General features: G+C 40.7%; 1 protein-coding gene across 1 annotated transcript in view; it reads left to right on the top strand.

Annotated features, from left to right (window-relative positions):
* The first annotated feature begins 23577 nt into the window (after nucleotides 1-23577).
* Nucleotides 23578-25790, top strand: part of ccn6 (cellular communication network factor 6) — a 37695-nt gene continuing 35482 nt past the window's right edge. Inside the window, exon 1 of the mRNA XM_051925253.1 lies at nucleotides 23578-24068. Within this exon, the coding sequence (XP_051781213.1) occupies nucleotides 24021-24068 (48 nt within the window). The 5' untranslated portion in view covers nucleotides 23578-24020. The remainder of the gene's footprint in view (nucleotides 24069-25790) is intronic.

Genomic DNA, 25790 nt, shown 5'->3' with positions numbered 1-25790 from the left:
CTGCTTGTGCATTAATAGCAAAAAAAAAAAGGAACACAAGAGTAACAATGTTTTTCATTCACAGCTTTTTTTTTTTGTAAATTTAAAGTAAAATAAAAGCATCTGTACTTCATGCCTCAGTACTTAATAAATTAATCTCTTTACTAAAACTGCCTAATGCAACTTCATGAATGAGGCACACTGCAGCCAACTCCAGCACCATTAAGCACAAGGCAGGATCCAAAACCTAAACCCACACTCACACAGGGTCAGATTAGAGTTAATGGTTAACGTAACCTGTGTGTCATTAGGATGTCTCACATGAATAAGAACACCGAAAGACAAACTGACACCGTGGAAAACAAGAAAACTCCACAAAGCCTGAGATCAGACCAACTCCAGTTCCCTAGACCAATGATGCACCTGTGCTTAAGTCCATGCCAATGGCTGTCCTAAACTAGGCAAGCCTATAAAGTGTGTTTTGTCTGTTTTCCACGTGAGTATTATTGTTAGAAGTGGGTAAAAATAGCACAACGGTACATGTAGCAAGGCAACACATCTGAACTCAGGCTGTAATTACTTCATAATGCAACATGAACATTCTCCCCATTCAGACTTGGATTGTCTTTATTATCCACCAAGTGTACATTTATTTGTTCAAGTTTGGCAACATTGAATAATAGCACAAACAATGGCTCATTTCAAAGACTTGCCACTAAACAGAATGGAGAAAATTGTTTGAATATTCTCCCTATGACAGATTGGTAATCCAATTAGATTAGATTGGTTCCTGGTTTGTACCTGTTTGTAAAAAAATTCTGCTTCTGGGAACTTTAAAAGCAGTGTGCTAAAGTATTATTTTAAACTCCCATATTTTCCATAGATGTCCTATTTATATGTACATTGTGTTACAGCCATTCATTTATAGTAGATGCACCATGTTTTATCCCATTCCACATTCTTGACTTTTCTACAACTTCTTTTCTGCATGTAGTGTGCAAAGTGATCCCTCTTTTTTAGGCTAACGCTTCTATCATAAATTTTGCTCAGTTATGTGCCTCTTTTCACTGATAATTGCATCAAATTTTTTCTACTGAAACAAATGGACCTGGACAAAATCTTAAAATGTCAGAGTGTAATTAAGCAATACATACCACAAATAATGAAAATGAAACAGCTCTGGATCCTGGTTGGCAACCCCCCAACACAAACACATGGTTCAGTCCGACCCCTTGGAAATGACCATCAATCTGCTGAAACCAAGTGTTACGTGGGTGTCCCCTTGGCCTGGTCCAGCCTCTTGGGTCCTCAACACTGAATCATCCTCAGGGAATCATGCCAAATGGCTGTAGTGCCGTAATTGATGCTCCCTCACAATGCAGGTAATGTGCCTCATTCAGGACTCCATGAGCTACTGCTCATTCGACACAGTCAAATCAGCGGTACCCAAGGATTCTCCGAAGAGACACAGTACCAAAGGAGTCCAGTTTTCGTCTCAGGTCATTGGATAGCATTCATGACTTGCAACCATATAACAAAACAGGAAACACCAGGGGCCTCATGTATAAACGGTGCATACGTACAAAAATGTTGCGTACAAACTTTTCCACGCTGAAATCGTGATGCATAAAACCTAAACTTGGCATAACGCCACGCACATTTTCATGGTAGCTCCAACCCTAGCGTACGCAAGTTCTCTGCTTGGTTTTGCAAACTGGCAGCACCCAGCGTCAAAGCAGTGCTACTGTTCTCGAGTGGTTACCCTTTCTTTTTTTGATCCACATCCCGGACACGGCTTTATCATATACACTGAAACTAATTGCATATTGTTTATTAATTTAAGGCATCTGATTGTAATTAACCTGTAACAATATAATGGTCCAGGGAATAGCCAAAGTATTCCAAATACCATAGTTGCTTTAGCGTTGTTACTCTCACTGCACCTTCTTTTTCTTCTTTCAGCTGCTCCCATTAGGGGTTGCCACAGCAGATCATCTTTTTCCATATTACTCTCACTGCACCACTCGGAGTATTTATATCACTGTATCTGAGTGAGGAATCACAGCTCCACAGAAGCTGATTGGAAAGACAATTATCGGTATGCAGCATCAAGCACATGCTGCCTCAGCCATGCTGTCTATTGAACTGCTCTCACAAGGCAAACGCTTCAAAGTCTTTTCTGTATGGACTTTGCAGTTCAGAAACAGTTTCATCCCAAGAACTATAAACGCACTCAATCAGTCATCAAGTGCTCCTTGTAGAACTGTTTGTACTTATAAGTACAATCGACTCACTGTAAACTTGCACTACAGTTATAATATTGCACAACGTGAGCCACTTTATAAAGCACATATTTACATATGATGACAATATCATTTTTAAAATGAAATGCAGCAAAATATGTTTATTACATTATACAGATAAAATGTTAACTTCATTTAAATAACCTATATTGTTAATAATTAAACATGTGAGGACACGGTGCCTCAGCGCTAGCGAGGAGCTGGCGCTCCATTCATGGATTGTTCCTGCCTCGTGCTGTATTCTTGCTGGCGCTGGCGCGACACTGGAAGGATAGATGGATAGAATAATTAAACACGTACTACGAAGATATTTCAATAATCCTTAAAAGTTTTGAAGAATCGGCGTTCTAAGCTTATAGATGGCTTAACATCTATTACAGAGCTGATTGTGTGGAAACTGGGTATTTGGAGAAAGAAAAGCAAGGACAGGAATTGGGGGTTAGTACATTTGAAAGAGACAGTACTGCTACAATAAAAGTATTTCATTGAAGGTCATGCATGGTGCAGCAAGCATCTTGCGTGAGACATGAATAATCACTGTGCCACCGTGTTCCCATGTTTAAAAACATGCTTTAACTCCTATCATCATGAAAATAATATCACGTATACATCTCAGCATTTTAATTATTCAGAGAGCTGTAATATTATGAATGTAATGGATTCTGTGTCCTGTCGGAGGAAGAGAAAGCCCAGAAGCACGTAGTGATTCACACAAATAGAACACATAGAAGGTCAAATACAAAACAAAGCATTTAACGTGCTACTTTAGTTACGATGGGATTTGAGAAACTAGTAAATTAAATGATTTTAAAATGAAGTTTATGATGTTCTACTTTAATGACAAAATAAACTACATGATTAAAGTGGAAATTTCGAGATTAAAGTTGACATTTCGTGCTTTTTTCTCACTGTGTGCCTTTTTTTTCCCTGTACTCTAATAAGCATTCATATGACACTCAGACGGTGGGCTATGACTTGCCTTTTCACTGCGACTTTGATATGTGACAACTTCTTTTTTATTTCAGACACTGTGCGACTTTGTGAACTTGAGCTTTCGAGTTTCTCCGACACGCTATGTTACTGATCAACTTCCTTTTGTTGTTTATACCACTGTTTAAACCAACAAATAGTACGTTTTTCCTTGCCTCCACTTGGTATTCGCTGAAATTCTTCTATTTTTCCTTGTGCTTTTGCCATTGTCTTTTCACAGAAGGCTGAGCTTAAGGGCTATTTATATTGATTTGCATATTCAAAGAGGTGTAATTCTGGGAGGAGTTGGGGCGGGACAGCAGGCGCATGCACGTGCATTACTTTTTACGCTGACCAGGATTTATGTAGCGGAAGAACGTGGAAGTTGGCATTCGCACAGATTTTTGCATCTGGATTTTTTTGTGCGTACGAACATTTCCTCTTTTGTGCTTACGCAATGTTATAGTGTGAGTTCTACGCACGCCGTTATACATGAAGCCCCAGGACTCTACAGACTTAGACCATAATCCAAGCCCAGACACTCTGACTCTTCGCTCAGTCTCTCAAGATCCTCAATCACAGCCTCCATTGACTCCACAAAGATCACAGCATTGTTGGCAAAATCAAGATCAGTGAATTTTTCTTCACTAACAGATGTCCCACAGCCGCTTGACCTCACAACCCTACCTAACACCCAGTCCATGCAAGCCTTGAACATAGTAGGAGCAAGAACACACCACTGATGAACCCCAGAATCAACTGGGAAAAACACAAAGTTTCTGCCTCCACTCTGCACAGCACTCACAGTACCAGTGTACAGGTCAGCCATGATATCCAACAACCTTGGGGGGATACCGCAAAATCCCACAGGGCAGCTCAATGAACTGAGTCGAACGCTTTACCAAAATCGACAAACACTGCAAAGAAATTCATGTTTGCTCTCCATGAGAACCCTCAGTGTTAGGATGCAAATGGTAGACTTCTTATGTGTAAAAATCAGACTGCTCCGGTCTCTGGTAAGTGAACAAGTGTCCTATTGAGGATGACCCTAGCAAGGAACTTACCCAGCACCAAGAACAGTGTTATCCCCTGTTGTTGCCACAATCCAGGTAATAACTCTTCCTTTTCCAGATAGGGATGACAAGTCCTGTTTTCCAGTCAGTTGGGATGACACCCGTCTTCCAAATGGAAGCAAATATTGCTTGCAATGCAAGGTGGTCAGCCTTACCACCAGCCTCGAGAAGTTCACCCTGGATACCACAGATTCCTGCAGCCTTCCCTACCCTCAGCTGGTTCACCACCTCTGCATACTCAGTGAGACTGGGTGGTTCACAGCTAATTGGAGGATCAGCCTCAAGAATCATGGACCCAGAGATGTACAAGATCCTATCTGGAGGATCAGCTTTAAACAACTGCTCAAAGCAGCCAGCACAGTGGGTCACAACTGCAGCGTCATCAGTAAGCATCATTCCACCACCCACCCTGACTGCGACTCTCCAATAAACAGATGCTTCAATTCCTCTGTAAGCAGGACATAAGTCCATAGATTATAGATGGTGTGTCATTTGCTCACAGATTTCTCTAACAAACACCTCCTTATCTGCTCTCGCAGCCGTCCTTCTCAGTTCCCGGTGGCCATCAAACCGTGTGCTGCGACTACTCTTGATGATATTCAGGGTGCCCTGTGAGATAAACATCTCCTTCTGGGAACACCGGCAACACCAAGACAACCCTCAGAAACCTTCAGGGTCTTGTCACGGAAGGTCTCCCACATCACATTAGGATCGGCAGTCATACCCAAATCTGAAAGTTCCTCACACAAACTGCAAGCAAACTCATTAGAAACAGTCTGGTATTGGGGTCTGGCAAAGTCCAGTCTCATTTTCCTGGTAGGTGGTAGTCTACTGGACCTAAGCTGAATCTTCAGAGTAGCAAAAACAAGTTTGTGGTTAGAATTTACAAAAAGGGCACTTCTGTAGACTCTGTAGTTCTGTAAGAGCCTCCAACGTCTGCTCACAGGGATGTGACCAATCTCTTTCACCACACCACCAGCACTGGAGTACCAAGTCCAACAATGCAGCTCAGGGTGCTGGAACCAGGATCCAGCAATCCGCAGCACGTGACATTTTGAAAAGTCAAGGAACATTTTTTTTTTTTTTTGTTCTTTATTTCGCCTTATACAATTTCTTGTATTAGGAATTTGGTAGTATTCGCATACCCCTTGGGGTCAGAGCGCAGGGTCAGCCATTGTACAGCGCCCCTGGAGCAATTACGGGTTAAGGGCCTTGCTCAAGGGCCCAGCAGAGCAATGGCCTTTTTGGCAGTGACGGGGATTCGAACCGGCAACCTTCGGGATACCAGCACTGCTCCTTAGCCTCAGAGCCACCACTCCGCCCAACATGGAGCCCATTTCCCCATAGTCACCAATCCCATGGAGAACGACACAATCCTCATAGTTAGCCCTGTCAGTGCCAGTGAATTGCACTGAAGTCACTCATGACCAGAGAAATGTCACCACACGGGCACCCATCAAACACTGAGTGAAGCTGTGAATAAAATGTCTCCATCACTCCAAAGCGGTCGGGGAATACACTGTATAAAGTGCCTTAATCCGAGTATCATAATACACTTGCTGAAAAGAGTGGCATCGAATACCATCGGAAGGAACCAATCTCCCACAGCAACAGCTACTCCCTGAGTATGACAACCATCAGAACAACCAGACCAATAAAGGGTGCACCCTCCTACAGAGATCTGGTTGATCACAGGTCTGCACACCTCAGGGAGTGCCACCACTGAAACACAGAGTTTATGAAGCTCCTCCAACAGCAGAGGAAAATGATCATCATGCCAAAGAGACAAGATGTTCCATGTGCCTAACACTTCTGCCCCACACCAGTTCTGATTCCTGACAGGCCTGGCCCCATTGGCTTTGAAGTTTTGACTCTTCCGGGGATAAGGCTCCCAAAGGCTTTCGCACATCCCCTTCATAATGCGAAAAGCCTTCCTATGGGCTGCTGCAATAGAGCTACTCCTGCAGAGAACAGAAAGGAAAGGAGTCTTGTTTTCCATTTCAGAGCTGCGTGAAGTTTTTATCATGACTGGAGTGCCAATCCTGCCACCAACCACCAAGACTTCCCTGCGAGTTGAAGAACCACTTGCAGGGCACATATCCAAATGTGGGCATTTAAACACTTTCAAATTATTTTAGCATTTATTATGAATATGTACATCATCATGATCTCTAGTTATTTTGGATCACTTCTAGGGTTTAATTTTTTTTTTTTTTTTACTTTTTATGTCTTTTTTGATATTTATTTTATATATTTATTTTATATATTTATTTATATATTTTTGTTGTTTATAGTCTTTATTGTCTCAGTGTTGATGACAGCATTTGGTTTATGTCACACTTTGCATCTACGGATGTTTACTCATTGCTATGGCATCAGACAACATTGCATTTAAAAGCAAGAGATGCACTAATTGTTCAAAATTTACTTAAAGAAAAATATAGATGGAAACCCATCATAAAATTCTAGCCATAATGCACAACTGTAATAATTAAAGATATTTGTGAAACAAAGTAAGGAATACAAAAAAAGAAAAATTAAGACACAAGAAACAAAACCACAAAAATCAAAAGCTGAGACATAAAACTGCAAAATATAAAAATATACAAAAGAAGTACAAAGAGTATCAAAAAAAAAGCAATCAACTAATTATTGAATCAGAAAGGTTCCAAAAATCCAAAACTTTAGTTCAAAATGAAATGTTTAAAAGACTGCTAAACTTATGCTGTAATGCAACTACAAAAAGCTGCTTTCAAAAAGAACCTTACATACTCCTAGGTGTTGTTCAAAGACTGACTAAAGCACCTGGTGCCTGTAATCTAATAAAGGGTCCTGCACTTTTGCCATCAAAAATAATAAATCTAGGTACAAGACACTGTAGGAAATGAAATGGACAAATTGGACTGCACAGTTGACAATTACAAAATGATTAACAAAAAAGAATAATATTTTGGTAAAAACAAAGAAAACAAAATACAATGAAAGCAAAAACAAACCTCAAAAGAAGACCATGACAGGATAGACACCTCCTCTGCCTGCATGATCCACTGTTCTTGACTATAATAATTTCTGGTATTACCCTACTGGGGAAGTTTGCCCTATCACCTGCTTGTCTTAACCCTTTGCGGTCGTTAGGCCAGAAAACTGGCCTTAGTAAAAAGTGCGCTATAGGTCGTCAGGCCACCGCTGGTGGCCCTGCAAGTTTCTGACCGATTTGCACAGTCGCCTGGTCGAGAAAAGTGGCCTGTGTTATTCCTACGTGCTTGAAAAAAATAACTGCTGTAATTATTGGCGTTTTTTCAATAATTAATTACGACTAATGTAGCGTGACGTTGAAAATTAAATACGACTGCAAAGGGTTAAGGTTAAAATTTCATTGTGCTTGTGCTTAAAATTTGGCCAGCCGTGACTTCCTTGATGGCCACATATATATTTTATACATATATATATGTATACAGTTAGGTCCATAAATATTTGGACAGAGACAACTTTTTTCTAATTTTGGTTCTATACATTACTACAATGAATTTTAAATGAAACAACTCAGATGCAGTTGAAGTGCAGACTTTCAGCTTTAATTCAGTGGGGTGAACAAAACGATTGCATAAAAATGTAAGGCAACTAAAGCATTTTTTTAACACAATCCCTTCATTTCAGGGGCTCAAAAGTAATTGGACAAATTAAATAACTGGAAATAAAATGTTTATTTCTAATACTTGATTGAAAACCCTTTGCTGGCAATGACAGCCTGAAGTCTTGAACTCATGGACATCACCAGATGCTGGGTTTCCTCCTTTTTAATGCTCTGCCAGGCCTTTACTGCAGCAGCTTTCAGTTGCTGTTTGTATGTGGGCCTTTCTGTCTGAAGTTTAGTCTTCAACAAGTGAAATGCATGCTCAATTGGGTTAAGTTCAGGTGACTGACTTGGCCATTCAAGAATTTTCCACTTGTTTGCTTTAATAAACTCCTGGGTTGCTTTGGCTGTATGTTTTGTGTCATTATCCATCTGTATCATGAAACACAGCCCAATCAATTTGACTGCATTTAGCTGGATTTGAGCAGACAGTACGTCCCTGAACACCTCAGAATTCATTCGGCTGCTTCTGTCCTGTGTCACATCATCAATAAACACTAGTGTTCCAGTGCCACTGGCAGCAATGCACGCCCAAGCCATCACACTGCCTCCACCGTGTTTCACAGATGATGTGGTATGCTTTGGATAATGAGCTGTTCCACGCCTTCTCCATACTTTTTTCTTGCCATCATTCTGGTAGAGGTTGATCTTGGTTTCATCTGTCCAAAGAATGTTTTTCCAGAACAGTGCTGGCTTTTTTAGATGTTCTTTAGCAAAGTCCAATCTAGCCTTTCTATTCTTGAGGCTTATGAGTGGCTTGCCCCTTGCAGTGCACCCTCTGTATTTACTTTCATGCAGACTTCTCTTTATGGTAGACTTGGATATCGATACGCCTACCCCCTGGAGAGTGTTGTTCACTTGGTTGGCCGTTGTGAAGGGGTTTCTCTTCACCATGGAAATGATTCTGCGATCATCCACTCGTAATATTGTAGCAATTTCTCGGATGGGTTTTTTTCTGTTTTCGCAGCTTAAGGATGGCTTCTTTCACCTACATAGAGAGCTCCTCTGACAGCATGTTGTCTGTTCACAGCAAAATCTTCCACATGCAAGCACCACACCTCAAATCAACTCCAGGCCTTTTATCTGCTTAATTGATAATGACATAACGACGGACTTGCCCACACCTGCCCATGAAATAGCCTTTGAGTCAATTGTCCAATTACTTTTGAGCCCCTGAAATGAAGGGATTGTGTTAAAAAATGCTTTAGTTGCCTCACATTTTTATGCAATCGTTTTGTTCACCCCACTGAATTAAAGCTGAAAGTCTGCACTTCAACTGTATCTGAGCTGTTTCATTTAAAATTCATTGTGGTAATGTACAGAACCAAAATTAGAAAAAAGTTGTCTCTGTCCAAATATTTATGGACCTAACTGTATGATAGAGAATGCACATGGGTGGCATGTCCCAGCCAGGAAGAAGTATGGTTCCTTAATTAGACAGGAGGCTAGCCCTATGTCTTCACAAGAAGATGGGCGAAGATCATCCTATCTCACCCAGAACACAGGCAGAAGATGCCTATGTCAGAATGGGTACACTGGCATCCAGGCTACTGGCTGGGATTAGCAGTGCCCTTGGATTAGAATTCCCAAGCGGACTCCCAATGGGCATGCTGGAACCTGTAGTCCCGTGATGCAGCCCTGTTGGGACCTGTGTGGGCCACCAGGGGGAGCTGAGGGGATTAATAATCCCTACTTTGAGGGACTGCCGAATGACCCAGAAGTGCTTCTGTCAGGACATGCCCTCGCACTGGAAGTACTCCTGGGTCCAAGATAAAAGGAACCGCCCTACCACATCCAGGCAAGTCAGAGTCGGGTGGAAGTACCGTATATATTCGCGTTTAAGTTTCCAGTATTATTTCCGGAATTTTATAATGTTGGTCATATAAATCGAATGTGGAAAACTCACGCTATTGATCCAGGAGATTACAATATGCTAATGCCCACCTGAGAGAGTAACCACGGAGCACACTGCCTTATTTTTCTATGTATTGTGCCTATGTGACCACACAGTAACACCCAAACTATTTGCACTGTTTTGTGTTTTTTATAACGTAAGAGCATCCCTTATCTACGATGGAGTGTTCGATCAGGAAAAAATATGAAGCTGGATTTAAATTAAAAGTCGTTGAAGTTCTGAAAGAAATTGTTAACTGTGCTGCTGCAACAAAATTCGATGTATCTGAGAAACTGGAGCAAGGCTGGAGAAAGTGAGATGTAAAAAAAAAAAAAAAAATTTTAACTGTCGTATTTTTGAACGGGCATATATATATAGTCACGCATGAGCGCATGGGGAGCAGTTTAAGGACCCAACATGCACCGCGACAAGTCGTGCCAGGGGACAATGGCAGCGTACTAACCTCTCTCTTCTTATTTCCTCAGAAAGAATGAGGCACTGCCGCCGTAATACCGCCCAGACGATCCAAAAAGCCGCAGCACTTCCGGGTTCCTTTCTTCCCTCTGGTCCCAGTTTGATGACATCAACCACCCATCCATCACCACAATTTTCCCAGCATCCCACGGTTTAATTCCACGGTTTAATCCCACGGTTTATATATATACAGTACTGTGCAAAAGTTTTAGGCAGGTGTGAAAAAATGCTGTAAACAAAGAATGCTTTCAGAAATATAAATAATGATTGTTTATTGTTATCAATGTACAAAATGCAAAGTAAGCGAACAAAAGAAAAATCTAAATCAAATCAATATTTGGTGTTACTACCTTTTGTCTTCAAACCAGCATCAATTCTTATAGGTACACTTGCACAAAGTCAGGGATTTTGTAGGATTCTAGTCAGGTGTGTGATCAACCAATTATACCAAGCAGGTGCTAATGATCATCAATGTCACACGTAGGTTGAAACACAGTCATTAACTGAAACGGAAACAGCTGTGTAGGAGGCTTAAAACTGGGTGAGGAACAGCCAAACTCTGCTACCAAGGTGAGGTTGTGGAAGACAGTTTCATGTCATGGCAAGATTGAGCACAGCAACAAGACACAAGGTAGTTATACTGCATCAGCAAGGTCTCTCCCAGACAAAGATTTCAAAGCAGACTGGGGTTTCAAGATGTGCTGTTCAAGCTCTTTTGAAGAAGCACAAAGAAACGGGCAACATTGAGGATCGTAGACCCAGTGGTCAGCCAAGGAAACTTAGTGCAGCTGATGAAAGACACATCAAGCTTATTACCCTTCGAAATCGGAAGATGTCCAGCAGTGCCATCAGCTCAGAACTGGCAGAAACCGGTGGGACCCAGGTACACCCATCTACTGTCCGGAGAAGTCTGGCCAGAAGTGGTCTTCATGGAAGAGTTGCAGCCAAAAAGCCATACCTCTGACGTGGAAACAAGGCCAAGCGACTCAAGTATGAATGAAAACCTAGGAACTGGGGTGCAGAAAAATGGCAGCAGGTGCTCTGGACTGATGAATCAAAATTTGAAATATATGGCTGTAGCAGAAGGCAGTTTGTTCGTCGAAGGGATGGAGAGCGGTACAATAATGAGTGTCTGCAGGCAACAGTGAAGCATGGTGGAGGTTCCTTGAACGTTTGGGGCTGCATTTCTGCAAATGGAGTTGGAGATTTGGTCAGGATTAATGGTGTTCTGAATACTGAGAAATACAGGCAGATACTTATCCATCATGCAATACCATCAGGGAGGCATATGATTGGCCCCAAATTTATTTTGCAGCAGGACAACGACCCCAGACATACAGCCAAAGTCATTAAGAACTATCTTCAGCGTAAAGAAGAACAAGAAGTCCTGGAAGTGATGGTATGGCCCCCACAGAGCCCTGATCTCAACATCATCGAGTGTGTCTGGGATTACATGAAGAGACAGAAGGATGTGAGGAAGCCTACATCCACAGAAGATCTATGGTTAGTTCTCCAAGATGTTTGGAACAACCTACCAGCCGAGTTCCTTCAAAAACTGTATGCAAGTGTACCTAGAAGAATTGATGCTGTTTTGAAGGCAAAGGGTGGTCACACCAAATATTAATTTGATTTAGATTTCTCTGTTGTTCATTCACTGCATTTTGTTGATTGATGAAAATAAATGATCAACACTTCCATTTTTGAAAGCATTCTTTGTTTACAGCATTTTTTCACACCTGCCTAAAACTTTTGCACAGTACTGTATATATTATATATACTGTATATATATATATATATATATATATATATATATATATATATATATATATATATATATATATTGCGATAAAGACGCTGTATAGCGCCCGACCCGGCACAGACTCACACAGAGGCATGTGTAAAATCCAACAAAGACTTTATTTTTCATCAGCTGGAGGGCACGTCTTCCCCGTGAACCCTTCAGCCACAACATAGTCCAAAAGCACTTTACACAAATCACCACAACACTCCCGTTTGGCACCACCACTCCTCCTTGGCAACCTTGTCTTCTTCCTCCCGATTCTGGCCCTGAGTGGTGGTTGCCGGCCCTTTTCATAGCCCACCTGCTTCTGATTGCACTTCCGGGCGGGGCTGTAGAGTTGTCCAGGCCAGCTCAGGGACCCATGCAACACCCCCTGGTGACCACCCCAGATCCCAACAGGGCTGTGGAAAACTCCATCTCCCATGGAACCCTGCAGGAAACTGAGGCACCACCCTCAGCCAGGGAGGCTGCCACCAAGTGTCCTGGGGGAGATATTGAGCAGTTCATGATTGCTCCCCTGGAACATGTGTAAAAGGGGCATCCCGGGCCTGCCACAAAATATATATATATATATATATATATATATATATATGTATATGCAAATACAGTATATGCAGACAAAAAACTGTATACTTCTATTCCTCTCCATTTGCAAGCAATGCATATTTCTAACTGAGTTCATCAGAGTTATAGCAGAGTGTTCCATTAACATGTTTCCTAATGGGGATAAAACAGAACATTACATTATATGTGTAGCTATCCAAAGCTAACATTTAATTCTAGTTAAGCAAATAAATTATAAATTTAACATTAACTTTATTAGTTCTTACAATGAGTGTAATGCAGCAGGTATGGTGGGTCTGGGTATAAACTGCAGTCTGCTTGCCTGGCTTTAGTTTGAACTGGAATTTATCAACCTGTTCAATCTTTAAACTTCTTTCATGAATCAAATCTCCTGAGCACTGCTAAATCGTCAGGAAATTAGCAATCCAGATAAAAAAAAAAAAAAACTCAGCCATCATTCTTTTTCAACTGTTGGAGCAGAGACTTGATGATATGTTGCCTTTCTGTGTCTTAACAGCTGTTTGTTTCAAGAATTACAATTAGCATTGAAAGTTAAGCTAAGTGCAACTGTTCTCTCATGCTTTGGTGTTTTTTCCTTCTTTTGTACAGTATGTGTGGATGGATTTGTTAATCAGCAAAGACTTCAAGATGAAAGAACCTGTTTCTTAGGGAGAGTGGTCCCCCTCCAAAATTCCAAAATAAAACAACATGATCAAAGCAGCTGTATTTCCTAAAGAAAGAAATGCATATGAAAAACTTTCTCCATGACCCATTAATCTATAAAAATGCATTATCTGAACCTCATCATCTACTGTACACTCAAATAAGGTAGACCCTATCGGAAAAAAATATTAGAACTTAATTCTTTATTAAAAAATGAAAGAAACACCTCATGACAACCCGGAATTATTTTTGTTTTGCAAATGCACACAGAGAAAACCATACCTTTTACTGCTTATTTTTGCTGGAAGCAAATGTTTCCTGTCATTCTTGATTTACTTTGAAGTCTAATATGTGGCGGGAGCAATCTGTGATGAAAGTGAAATAGCTGTCATTTTTTTTGCTATTGCTGAAACCTAATTTTTAATTCGTGTAATATCAAGCAAAACCATTCTGTGTAGAATATATTCTGTATTACTGTACTTTGAACATCATTGAATTTTAAGAATAGAAATTATTTTGGTAAAACTTCTTACAATCTATTTTTATCATAAGGATTACTATTTGAATATTTGGCCGATGACTTTTTTAATCAAAAATGAATTACATCAGCAAACAATGCAAATTTTACGTGCTTTTTAAAATGATTGAAGGACACGTGGATTAACTGACTAGCTAAGGGTCACATTGTGAATCAGAGTCAGAACTGGAAACCTGCAAGCTTGTGATTTAAAGACCCAGAACTGAAAATTGGTTGGCTTCACTGCAATATACTGGTCATGGAGTCCACTACTCATTTTTTGACGTTTCTGCTGTCCACCTACATGAACAAGATCATCTATATGCCACCTAGAAAGGGGCAGTGGATCCTCAGTCTTCCACATCTGCTGAAGACAGTGTACAGGATACATATAACAGCACTTTGTTTTTACATGCTCTGGTTCCATGCAACCCATAATTGAATTATACAAGTTTAGTGGATTCTAGAAACACAAATACATCACTGGATAAAAAAAAATGAGAACGCCACCATCCATTTTCTTAAAATGTTTTTTTTTTCAATTGCAAGGTTGCATGGGTGATTTTTGGCATAGCATATTCACTCAATAATATGGGGTCAAAACCTAACAAGTATATTTTTAGGAAATGATAGAATACTGGAAAAAATGACACATGGAGAATTGGATAATTTATAGATCAATGCAGAGACTTTGAAAAGCATGATTATGAGGAGATCATAACAGACTAGTTCTTTAAATAAAATTCTGGTCAAACTCTCACTTCTAAAATTTTCTTGTCAAGTTTGATTCACTAGTAGACTAGTATCATTTTACGCTGACTCATGTTTAATGGGCAGAACCAGCAGGTCGTGTGGGCAATACACTGGGTTATTTTGGCACACTTTAGATCTAGCAGATTGGCAGAAAACAAATGTTTGGTTTATTTTGGCTTACTTGTTCACATTAGCAGAATGGAGGCAGCAGTAACCTAGTGAAAATTACTATGCACAAAATAGAAGTCAACACATTAAGGCGGCAACAGGCCAATAAAAAAAGCAAGCATCCCACATGACATATTAATTTGTATGGAGTATTATACATGTCCTGTAACACACATGGTAAAAGAAAAAGTCCAGACTATGGGACAATAACAATGTGTTAAATCTTCTGAGCTTAAGCAGAATGAAGGAATGACAAGACAGAAGTGTTTAAAATTATGAAGGAAACACATAAGCTTCATGACACTTTTAAAAAGTCCTTCAGCTAGTATGTAATGGGAAACATTGAAGATGGTTCCAAGTAAGTTTTACACAAATGCCTGAAAATAGTAGTGTGGAGAACTTTAAAAACAAGGAACACTATGTTTGGAAGCAGCACTTTGGAGATATTCAAATTTTACTTAATTTTTGGCCTGTAACCCAGCCACAGGGGATGCACAAACCAGTGTGTTTCTTTGTACCGGTCCCAAGCCTGGATAAATGGGGAGGGTTACGTCAGGAAGGGCATCCGGTGTAAAATTTTGCCAAATCAATATGCGGACAACAATACAAATTTCCATACCAGATCGGTCGAGCCCTGGGTTAACAATGACCGTCACCAGTACTGTTAGCCAACAGGGTGCTGGTGGAAATTGGGCTACTGTTGGCCGAAGAAGAAGGAGAAGAAGAGTGGGGAGACTTGTCCGGAGGCAGGAGGAGGAAGGTAAAGAGAGTGGAACTGAGGGTAGGAACTTTGAATGTTGGTAGTATGACTGGTTAGGGGAGAGAGTTAGCAGATATGATGGAGAGAAGGAAGGTCGATATATTGTGCGTGCAAGAGAGTAAATGGAAGGGGAGTAAGGCCAAGTGAATCGGAGGTGGATTCAAATTGTTCTATCATGGTGTGGATAGGAGGAAAAATGGAGTAGGGGTTATTCTGAAGGAACAGTATGTCAAGAGCATTTTGTAGGTGAAAAGAGTGTTAGGCAGAATAATGATTATGAAGCAGGAAATTGGAGTTGTGATGATGAATGTTGTTAGTGAATATGCCCTGTAAGTTGGGTGTGCAATGGATGAGAAAGACGATTTTTGGAGTGAGTTGGATGAAGTGATGAACAGTGTACCCAAGGGACAGAAAGTGGTGATTGGAGCAGATTTCAATGGTCATGTTGCTGAAGGGAACATAGGAGACGAGGGGGTGATGGGTAGGTATGGTGTCAAGGAGAGAAATGAAGAAGGTCAGAGGATAGTGGACTTTGCCAACAGGATGGACATGGATGTGGTGAATACATATTTTAAAAAGCAGGAGGAACATAGGGTTATGTACAAGAGTGGAGGAAGATGCACACAGGTAGATTACATCCTATACAGAAGAGTCAATCTGAAGGAGATTGAAGACTGCAAAGTGGTGGCAGGGGAAAGTGTAGTTAAGCAGCATAGGATGGTGGTCTGTAGGATGACATTGGAGATCAAGAAGAGGAAGAGAGTGAGGGAAGAGCCAAGGATCAAATGGTGGAAGTTGAAAAAGGAAGACTGAAAGGTTGAGTTTAGGGAGAAAGTGAGACAGGCACTGGGTGGCAGTGAAGAGTTACCAGACAGTTGGGAAACTATAGCAGATGTAGTAAAGGTGACAGTAAGAAGGGTGCTTGGCGTGACATCTGGACAGAGGAAGGAGGAAAAGGAAACCTGGTGGTGGAATGGGGAAGTACAGGAAAGTACATTGAGGAAGAGGATGGCAAAGAAGAAGTGGGATAGTCAGAGAGATGCAGAAAGTAGACAAGAGTACAAGGAGATAAGGCACAAGGTGAAGAGAGAGGTGGCGAAGGCTAAGGAAAAGGCGTATGATGAGTTGTATGAGATATTGGACACTAAGGAGGGAGAAAAGGACCTGTACCGACTGGCTAGACAGAAGGACCGAGCTGGGAAAGATGTGCAGCAGGTTAGGGTAATAAAGGATAAAGATGGAAACATACTCACAAGCGAGGAGAGTGTGTTGAGCAGATGGAAAGAGTACTTTGAGAGGCTGATGAATGAAGTATAATAAAGGCGCTATATTGCGCCCGACCCGGCACAGACTTGACACGGGAGGCACGTATAAAATGAAAAGACTTTTATTTTTCTTCAGCTGGAGGGCACGTCTTCCCCATAATCCCTCCAGCCACAACACAGTCCCAAGCACAAATAAACCACAACAGCACTATCCTCTCTTCCACCACCACACCTCCACAAGCTTAGTCCTCCTCCTCCTGACTCTGGCCGTCAAGTGGTGGTTGCTGGCTCCCTTTTATCAGGTACCTGGAAGTGCTCCAGGTGGTTGATTGCTGACATCCGGCTGCACTTCCGGGTAAGGCAAAACCAGTGCCCAAAAGGGGGCAGCCACTCCTGTTGCAGCAGCCCCTGGTGGCGCCTGCGGAACCCCACAGAGCTGCACAGAACTCCAACCCCCATGAAGCCCTGGGGGAGTCCGAGGCACCGCTGCAACCCAGGGGTGCTGCCATCTAGCGTCCAGGGGAAGATACTGGGCTTCCCACCCTTGTCCCTCTGTCAGATGTGGTGAAGAGGCGTCCCGGCCAGGCATGGGCCCCGGCCATCTGTTACAGAAGAGAACGAGAGAGAGAAGAAGTTGGATGATGTGGAGATAGTGAATCACGAAGTGCAACAGATTAGCAAGGAGGAAGTAAGGACAGCTATGAAGAGGATGAAGAATGGAAAAGTCGTTGGTCCAGATGACATACCTGTGGAAGCATGGTGGTGTTTAGTAGAGATGGCAGTGGAGTTTTTAACCAGATTGTTTAATGGAATCTTGGAAAGTGAGAGGATGCCTGAGGAGTGGAGAAGAAGTGTACTGGTGCCAACATTTAAGAATAAGGGGGATGTCCAGGACTGTAGTAACTACAGGGGGATAAAATTGATTAGCCACAGGATGAAGTCATTGGAAACAGTAGTGGAAGCTAGGTTAAGAAGTGAGATAATGATTAGTGAGCAGCAGTATGGTTTCATGCCAAGAAAGAGCACCACAGATGCGATATTTGCTCTGAGGGTGTTGATGGAGAAGTACAGAGAAGGCCAGAAGGAGTTGAATTTCATCTTAGTGGACCTGGAGAAAGAATATGACAGGGTACCTCAAGAGGAGTTGTGGTATTGTATGAGGAAGTCGGGAATGGCAGAGAAGTATGTAAGAGTTGTACAGGATATGTACAAGGGAAGTGTGACCGTGATGAGGTCTGCGGTAGGAGTGACGGATGCATTCCAGGTGGAGGTGGGATTACATCAGGGATCGGCTCTGAGCCCTTTCTTATTTGCAATGGTGATGGACAGGTTGACAGATGAGATTAGACTGGAGTCCCTGTGGATTATGATGTTTGCTGATGACATTGTGATCTGTAACTATAGTAGGGAGCAGGTTGAAGAGATCCCAGAGAGGTGGAGATATGCTCTAGAGAGGAGAGGAATGAAGGTCAGTAGGAACAAGACAGAATACATGTGTGTAAATGAGAGGGAGATCAGTGGAATGGTGAGGATGCAAGGAGTAGAGTTGGCGAAGATGGAAAAGTTTAAATACTTGGGATCAACAGTACAGAGTAATGGGGATTGTGGAAGAGAGGTGAAAAAGAGAGTGTAGGCAGGGTGGAATGGGTGGAGAAGAGTGTCAGGAGTAATTTGTGACAGATGGATATCAGCAAGAGTGAAAGGGAAGGTCTACAGGACGGTAGTGAGACCAGCTTTGTTATATGGATTGGAGACGGTCGAGATTGTGTTGGTTTGGACATGTGCAGAGGTGAGATGCTGAATATATTGGGAGAAGGATGCTAAGGATAGAGCTGCCAGGCAAGAGAATAAGAGAAAGGCCTAAGAGAAGGTTTATGGATGTGGTGAGAGAGGACATGCAGGTGATGGGTGTAACAGAACAAAATGCAGAGGACAGAAAGATATGGCAGAAGATGATCTGCTGTGGCAACCCCTAGTGGGAGCAGCTGAAAGAAGAAGATGACTTAATTTTAGAGCTGTCATTTGGTTTGATATAGGATGGACATATAGAATGAATAGCCTATGCCTTCAAAACTTCTTCATATTATCCTCTCCACCCATACAGGAGACACAAATATAGGAATGAACCAGTTCAGTTCCTCTTACCTTCAAGTTTAATCAATTGATCTATTTTCTCCATTTCTACATCACTGGGACTTGAAAGGAAATAAAATGGAACCTCGGTTCACAAGATTAATCTGTTCCAGAAAGTGACTCATGAACAGAAATACTCGTATTCTGAATCGAATTTTTCCATAAGAAGTAATACAAATTTAATTAATCCATTCCACAATCCAGAACTGTTGATAAACATACATTGTATATAGTGGCAGGTACCCCTAACTCTCGACAAACTCCTCGAACTTGCCGTGTCTCTCAGCGGCTGCTTTATCTGAGCTTGCGACTTCACCGTGCCTTATGACATTGTGAATACCACTTCTTTTTTTAAAAACCATCCCCTGCTCGCTTTAAATGATTCCAGTTCTGAATCACTTGTTCCAGGGGTTTTCTTAATGTGATCAGCATGCAACTCCCTTGCTTTTTTACTTATGATCATCTCAGATACGCTATCACCCGCTAACTGTTTCTGGTTTATCCACACAAGCAACAACTTTTCAACATCATCAGTTGCGTTAGGTCTTTGTTTCATTAACACTTTAACACCTTTTGCTACATCAGTACTCTTGAATCTATCTTTCTCTTTAAGAATGGTACATATTGTCAATGTTGCTTTACCATATTGGCGTGCCAGATCAGCCACACAAACACCGTCTTCGTGTTTTTTGATGATCTCTTTTTTTCAGTTCTATGGTTATTTTCACTAATTTTTTCATAGATACATCCTTTAATGCTTTCTTTAGCCCCATGCTGGTTGTACACTTTCGTAACTCAACAGTAAAATACACAAAAAACCGCTAATGTGTTCACAATAAAATAACTCACGTATTAATTCGGCGAAGGGCAGACTCAGACTGACTCAAGATTCCTTTGTCTAACCGACGCCGCACAAACCATACATGTTTGATCATGTTCAAAAATGCTCGGTGTTCTGAGTAACTACTCATGTATGGAGAAAAATTTAATGAAGGAAAAATGCTTGTATACTGGATTACTCTTGAAGAGAGGTGCTCATACTGTACTCCATCAAAAATCAACAATTTTTTATATGCTACTTGTACTTTGTGGTGATGGCTGAGAAAATAACAATTAATCTTGTTTTCATTCAACAGTGAGATAACAAAGGTAATGAAAATCAAATGTGCTCAGATGGACCACAGAATTTGAATTGAAGACCCACCTCCCTGCCTCATTCATTGGTCAGGAATCTCAGCAACAGCTTGTTCATTGGTTAACATTGCTCTTTATCTGATATGAACAAAAAAGTATGCACTGAGAGACATGTAAAGCTGAAGATTAAAAATTAAAGAGAGTGAAAACTTATCAGGAAGAGAATACGTCTCATACCTGTTCATTTCCAAGATGTTGTAAAAAGCAGAAGGACAGTTCCCCTGTGCAACTTCACAGACTGCCGCTAAATACTCCCAAGGTACTATGAATATAAATGTAATGTCAGGATGCAAATCTACAATTCAAATGATCAGTAACATTCAATTTTCTTTCATGAGACCCTTTTCAGGGGGTGGTTTACTAATTTTAATAAAAATGTATGCTCATGCTGATGGCTCTCCTCTCTTTCTTTTGGGCTGGGGTTGAATTCTAGTTTGTTAAGTTTGATTTGATTGATTTTATTTGAAGAAACCAACAGTCCACACAATCAATCAATCAATCAATCAATCAATCAAGAAAAATACACGTGTTTGGGACATTGTTAGCGTATCCCTGGATATCTGGACATGTGCATTATGCGAATACAAGTAATGTATACGTTTTTAATAGACTTTTTGATAGTGTTTTCTGTTCACACAGACTCTTATTATATCAGAAACTTTGTTATCTCTGTTCTACATATAAATAAGAGTTTAAACTTTTTTTTCTCAGCCATAACTACAATTTACAAGCGGTAAGTAACATATGATAAATATCATGTTAGGGTGGAGTATTCCTTTACGGTAAAACATCCCATGAATTTGGTGTCTGTCCATTGAAGAGCACACACCTGCATAGCCAATATAGAATCACCAATACATTTTCACCAAAAGCACCAGGAACTAGGCGTAGTACTGACTCTCCTCTATGCTCTTTCTCTTCTCAGTATTCTGCTGTGGCACATCTGACATTGTTTGGCATGTACTTCTACCAGTCAGTCAGTCATTGTCCAACCCGCTATATCCTAACACAGGGTCACGGGGGTCTGCTGGAGCCAATCCCAGCCAGCACATGGCGCAAGACAGGAGCAAACCCCGGGCAGGGTGCCAGCCCACCGCAGGGCACACACACACTAGGAACAATTTAGAATCGCCAATGCACCTAACCTGTATGTCTTTGGACTGTACAAGGAAACCCACACAGACACAGGGAGAACATGCAAACTCCTCGCAGGGAGGACCCGGGAAGCAAACCCACCACGCTGCCTGTACTTCTACCAAAGCTGTGATTTTGTTTTTGTGTGACATTGTCTAGTTTAACTGACTCCTCACCTCCACTGTCAACTGACCATATCTTAATTATAATGGCATTTATATTGCAATGATTTGTTTATGCTAATCTAACTGAATATTCTACTCTATTGTGCAAGTAAACTAGTTTGACATTCACGTATGTTAATATTGTAAAGTTTTACTCTTATTGCAATAGAGCCTGTACTCATTGAAGAGCGCAAATAAAAAACAGCTTACACTGAATAAAACTGAATATAAGCTTTAAGCCTTAGGGATGTGAGAGGAAGGTACTAGCGAAAATTCAGACGAACATGGAGAGAAGCTGACATGAAGACACTGACCAGGTTAGGATTAGATCACTGATCTTTAGAGGTGTTAGCCAGCATCACACTGACCCACCATCCTAAAACAGAAAGTTTGGAGCGAGGACAAGCATATCAGCAGGCTTGCTGTCAAGCTATGCTTCATTTACTCAGGGAACCAAAGGAGCAATGACAGATTGTGTCGAGTCTATCTGCAGTGACAGCAGACAGCACATACTGCTGAGTATGACCTTAGATCCAGACAATAGAAAATTGTGCTAACTATTCTACTGGGATTACCTTATCTTTTACATCTAGAAAGAGCAAATTATGTGCAGACATTCAGTAGCTACAACTGTGGGATCTCTAAAGAGATGACGCACAAAAGTCCAAAGTGAATGATGCAATTGGTGTATTTGGTTTTTATTAGGTTATTCATGTCAGGTTGGTTGGAAATATGCTTTCTATTAAATATTTTTGGTGTCTACAGTCATTGTAGACAGTTATTCTTGAGGCATGCTAAGCTTTAGAATTTCCTCAATTACTTGGCATATACAGTAACAGTGTGCGTTTTATCAAAAGAATGGGCTTAATCTTCATCCAGAACTGTGTGAACAGATAATGTGAATAAAATTGGAAAAGGGCAAACTAAAAAATGCTAGGTTGAATTTCTAACTTCTAATTTCTAAGCAAAATAGAAATGAGCGCAAGTGAGGCCGACTATACTGGAGAGGAGATGAGAAAATGATAAAGCACATTAAACTACTAAGGGGAGATCCGCAAGAAATCTGGAAGACCCTGAAAGGCACTACATAAACTACACCTACTCCTCCAAGTGTTTCATTCTTTTTTCTTCCAAACTTCTATGCTAAGGGCAAGAGGGTGAAGTAGAAGAAAGGAAGAAGCAGCAAATGTGAGGAACAGAGCTTCTTTGTTCACAGGACTGTAATTGGATAAAAAAATGATGACAACCCAAGGTACACTCTAATATTGTTATTATACGTAGATTAGTTTGTTTTCTTGATAGGCTTCATCAGGGGCAATTTATTATTGCTGGACTCGTGGATAGATTTCCATGAAACAGGCTTTTAAAAGCTTTTTGTGGCCACCACAGGCTGGCTTTTACCATCTCCTTACAGTTTTTCTTATGTATGATTTTCAAAAATGTGAATAAAAACATGCATATATATTTTCAACTCATCTATTTTCCATCTATTCATTTATTATATAATAGTCTCAGTCCTTCTTAGTCAAGCTCAGAGCAAAGCAGGAACCAGCCACAAATGTTAGTCTATCATATAGCTTACTCATATGGATAACCAATAAATTAGAAACTAAAAATTAATCTGGGGAAGTAGGGCGGGTACCTGGAGAAAAACATGAGGACAGACAACAACCGGACATGGAATTCAAATTCAGGACGCTCTTTTTGTGAGCCTGCATCCCTAATTACTGTGCCAACACTCCATATTTATTTACTGATTCTGCTTACTCCTCAGCCTCATCTAGCAGAATAAAGTACAAGGCAAGAACCAACGATGGATTAGGCATAGCTGATCCCAAGAGATGTTCATTAACACAAGGTCTTGTTAGAGTCACCTATCAACATAGCTTGCAAAGAAACACAGGCAGACACAAGGAAGGGAACTGAACCCTCATCTACTTGGAATAACCTTCTACCTAGAATCCACCACCACATTTGCTCAGACTCTCTCGCATACACACACACAACCATGCCAAACAAATATAGAGATACAAATGAATCAAATGTTAGAAGTTTACTGCAAATGTAATACAGGCACACTATTTCACCAAAAGGTCACAAAGAGCCAGAGCTTATCACAGCAGGATCCACCCTCAGAAAGTCCACTATAGCACAATCTCACTCTTACAGAGCCAATTTACAGTCACCACTTAACTTCAAACTGAATGTGTTTGGCATAAGGAAGGAAACTGGAGTATCCAGAGAAATCCTATGGAGACTCTGGCAGAATGGGCAAACTAGCAAACATTCTCTCCATTGAACACTTTTGAGAAGGGCATTACTGTGAGTATGGCATGAAAAATGTGCAGCATGGAACTAGTGGTGGTCTGCTTATGAAGAGAAATATTTCAAGTTTGAATCTGTACACTGAGGAAAGGTGTGTTTGGAGAGGAGACAGAGGAGAGCTTTGTGCAGTTCCACCTCTTTAGCAAATCACTCCCCACCCCCCACCCTCTTTTTTTTTTTTTGCTCTCAGTCAAAGAAACACACAAATCTACTCAGCCCTCAGAAGCCTAACATTTGTAGAGAGGAAAGTAACATGCCAGCCCATATCTACTTTATTTTGCTTTTCATTTGGACGCAACAGGTAAGGCACACACTTTACTTTTGACTGCTTAACCAAAAGAAGACAGACAGATCAGATTTTGAAATTCAGCTCTTCCATGTGGATGGTGGCAACCTCAGCAGATCCCTTTTTCTAGCTGTGAGGATTGCAAGTTCATTAAGATAAACAGTAAATGGTCTCAATCTGATTTTACAGACTCAAATATTAAGCAGAGTTAGAATATGCCATGATTTTTATTTGCTAAATGTTTGTATTTGTTTTTAAAATGTGCTGCCAATAATTTTCGTAGAGCATGGAACAGAATGAGACATGGCATTGATGGAAGTGAAATAAATTTTCCATAGAACAGATTTTTGTTAAGCTTAAAAGCCAAATGAATAGAGACAGAAGTGAAGGGTAATTTCAAATAAGTGAATGAATGACAGTTCTAAATAAATTGTTTTAAATGTAATGTCAATATTCAACTACAGAATACATTTATCAAACCACACCTTTTAAAAAGTCAGTCGATTACACAGATTACCCAAATATACATACGACAACAATGGCACCACACTACTCTCAGCTGGGGTTTATATGTTGGTAAAACTGTAACCATCTGACTTTAAAATTCCTTGCTCGATGTATACACTATATAATACGATGGCATGGCGGTTCAGTGTTTAACACTGCTGCCTCACAGCTTCATGAGACTGGGTTTTAACTTATAGTCTTATCAATGTGTGTGTGGACTTGATATGCTTTACACACGTCTGTATGAGATTTTCTTCTACATCTCAGAGACGCCGGTTAAGTTACTTGGTTACTCAGACTGACCGCTTCTGACTGAGATTGTGTGTGGGTGCCCTAAATGGGGTCCTGTCCGTGGTTAATTTCTCTTTTGTGTACAATACTGCTAAGATGGGCTCTGGTCTCATCCTGACTCTCAGTATATTTAAGCATGTTCGGAAATCAATGATGGATGGATGGATAGTCACACACTGTAGCAAATGTCATAAAGTGCTTTAAATGTGTTATTAAAGCTAAAGGAGAAAGCATTTTGTGGATGCTACATTTTTCCCTTTTGTTATGATTAAATTATTATAGAAATAGCCTTCGATAATGAGCTATTGTTGCTGTGTTGCAATACTAAACGTCTGAGGTGTCAGCGATTGTAGGTATGTGTCTTGAAGACTGTTGCTCTCCCCAGCACTTATTCCTGGTGATTTGTGACAAATACTGTCTGGTTACAGGTCACAGGTGGCGCAGTGGTAGTGCTGCTGCTTTGCAGTAAGGAGACTGTGGAAGATTGTGGGTTCGCTTCCCGGTTCCTCCCTGTGTGGACAGCGCTTTGAGTACTGAGAAAAGCGCTATATAAATGTAATGAATTATTATTATTATTACATTCGAGCTGTACATATCTCTGTAATAGCAAAAAGCAGCATAAAGAAATAAATAATTGCTATGGTTTACATACACCTTTGACCATAAGTGTGCATGCTGTTAACATTAAACCTGCCAATCCTAGTGAGTTAATGTTAATATTAATTTCACATAAGCATTATTATAATGAAATATAAATTTTAGCTACAAATATAATGGAAGTTGCTTTTTAATCCCCCGTAACATAATGCTAATGGAATAGTCTTAGTATTCTGCTGTTATTTCCAATGTGACAATAGACTAGAGTCAGTTTGCAAAAGGAAATGTAGACAGTTTTTTGACCATGAACCGGAGCATAAATTTAAGAATATACATACATAA

This window comes from Erpetoichthys calabaricus, chromosome 3 (assembly GCF_900747795.2).
Source record: "Erpetoichthys calabaricus chromosome 3, fErpCal1.3, whole genome shotgun sequence".
Taxonomy (NCBI): domain Eukaryota; kingdom Metazoa; phylum Chordata; class Cladistia; order Polypteriformes; family Polypteridae; genus Erpetoichthys; species Erpetoichthys calabaricus.
This window is presented reverse-complemented; position numbering and strand designations above follow the sequence as displayed.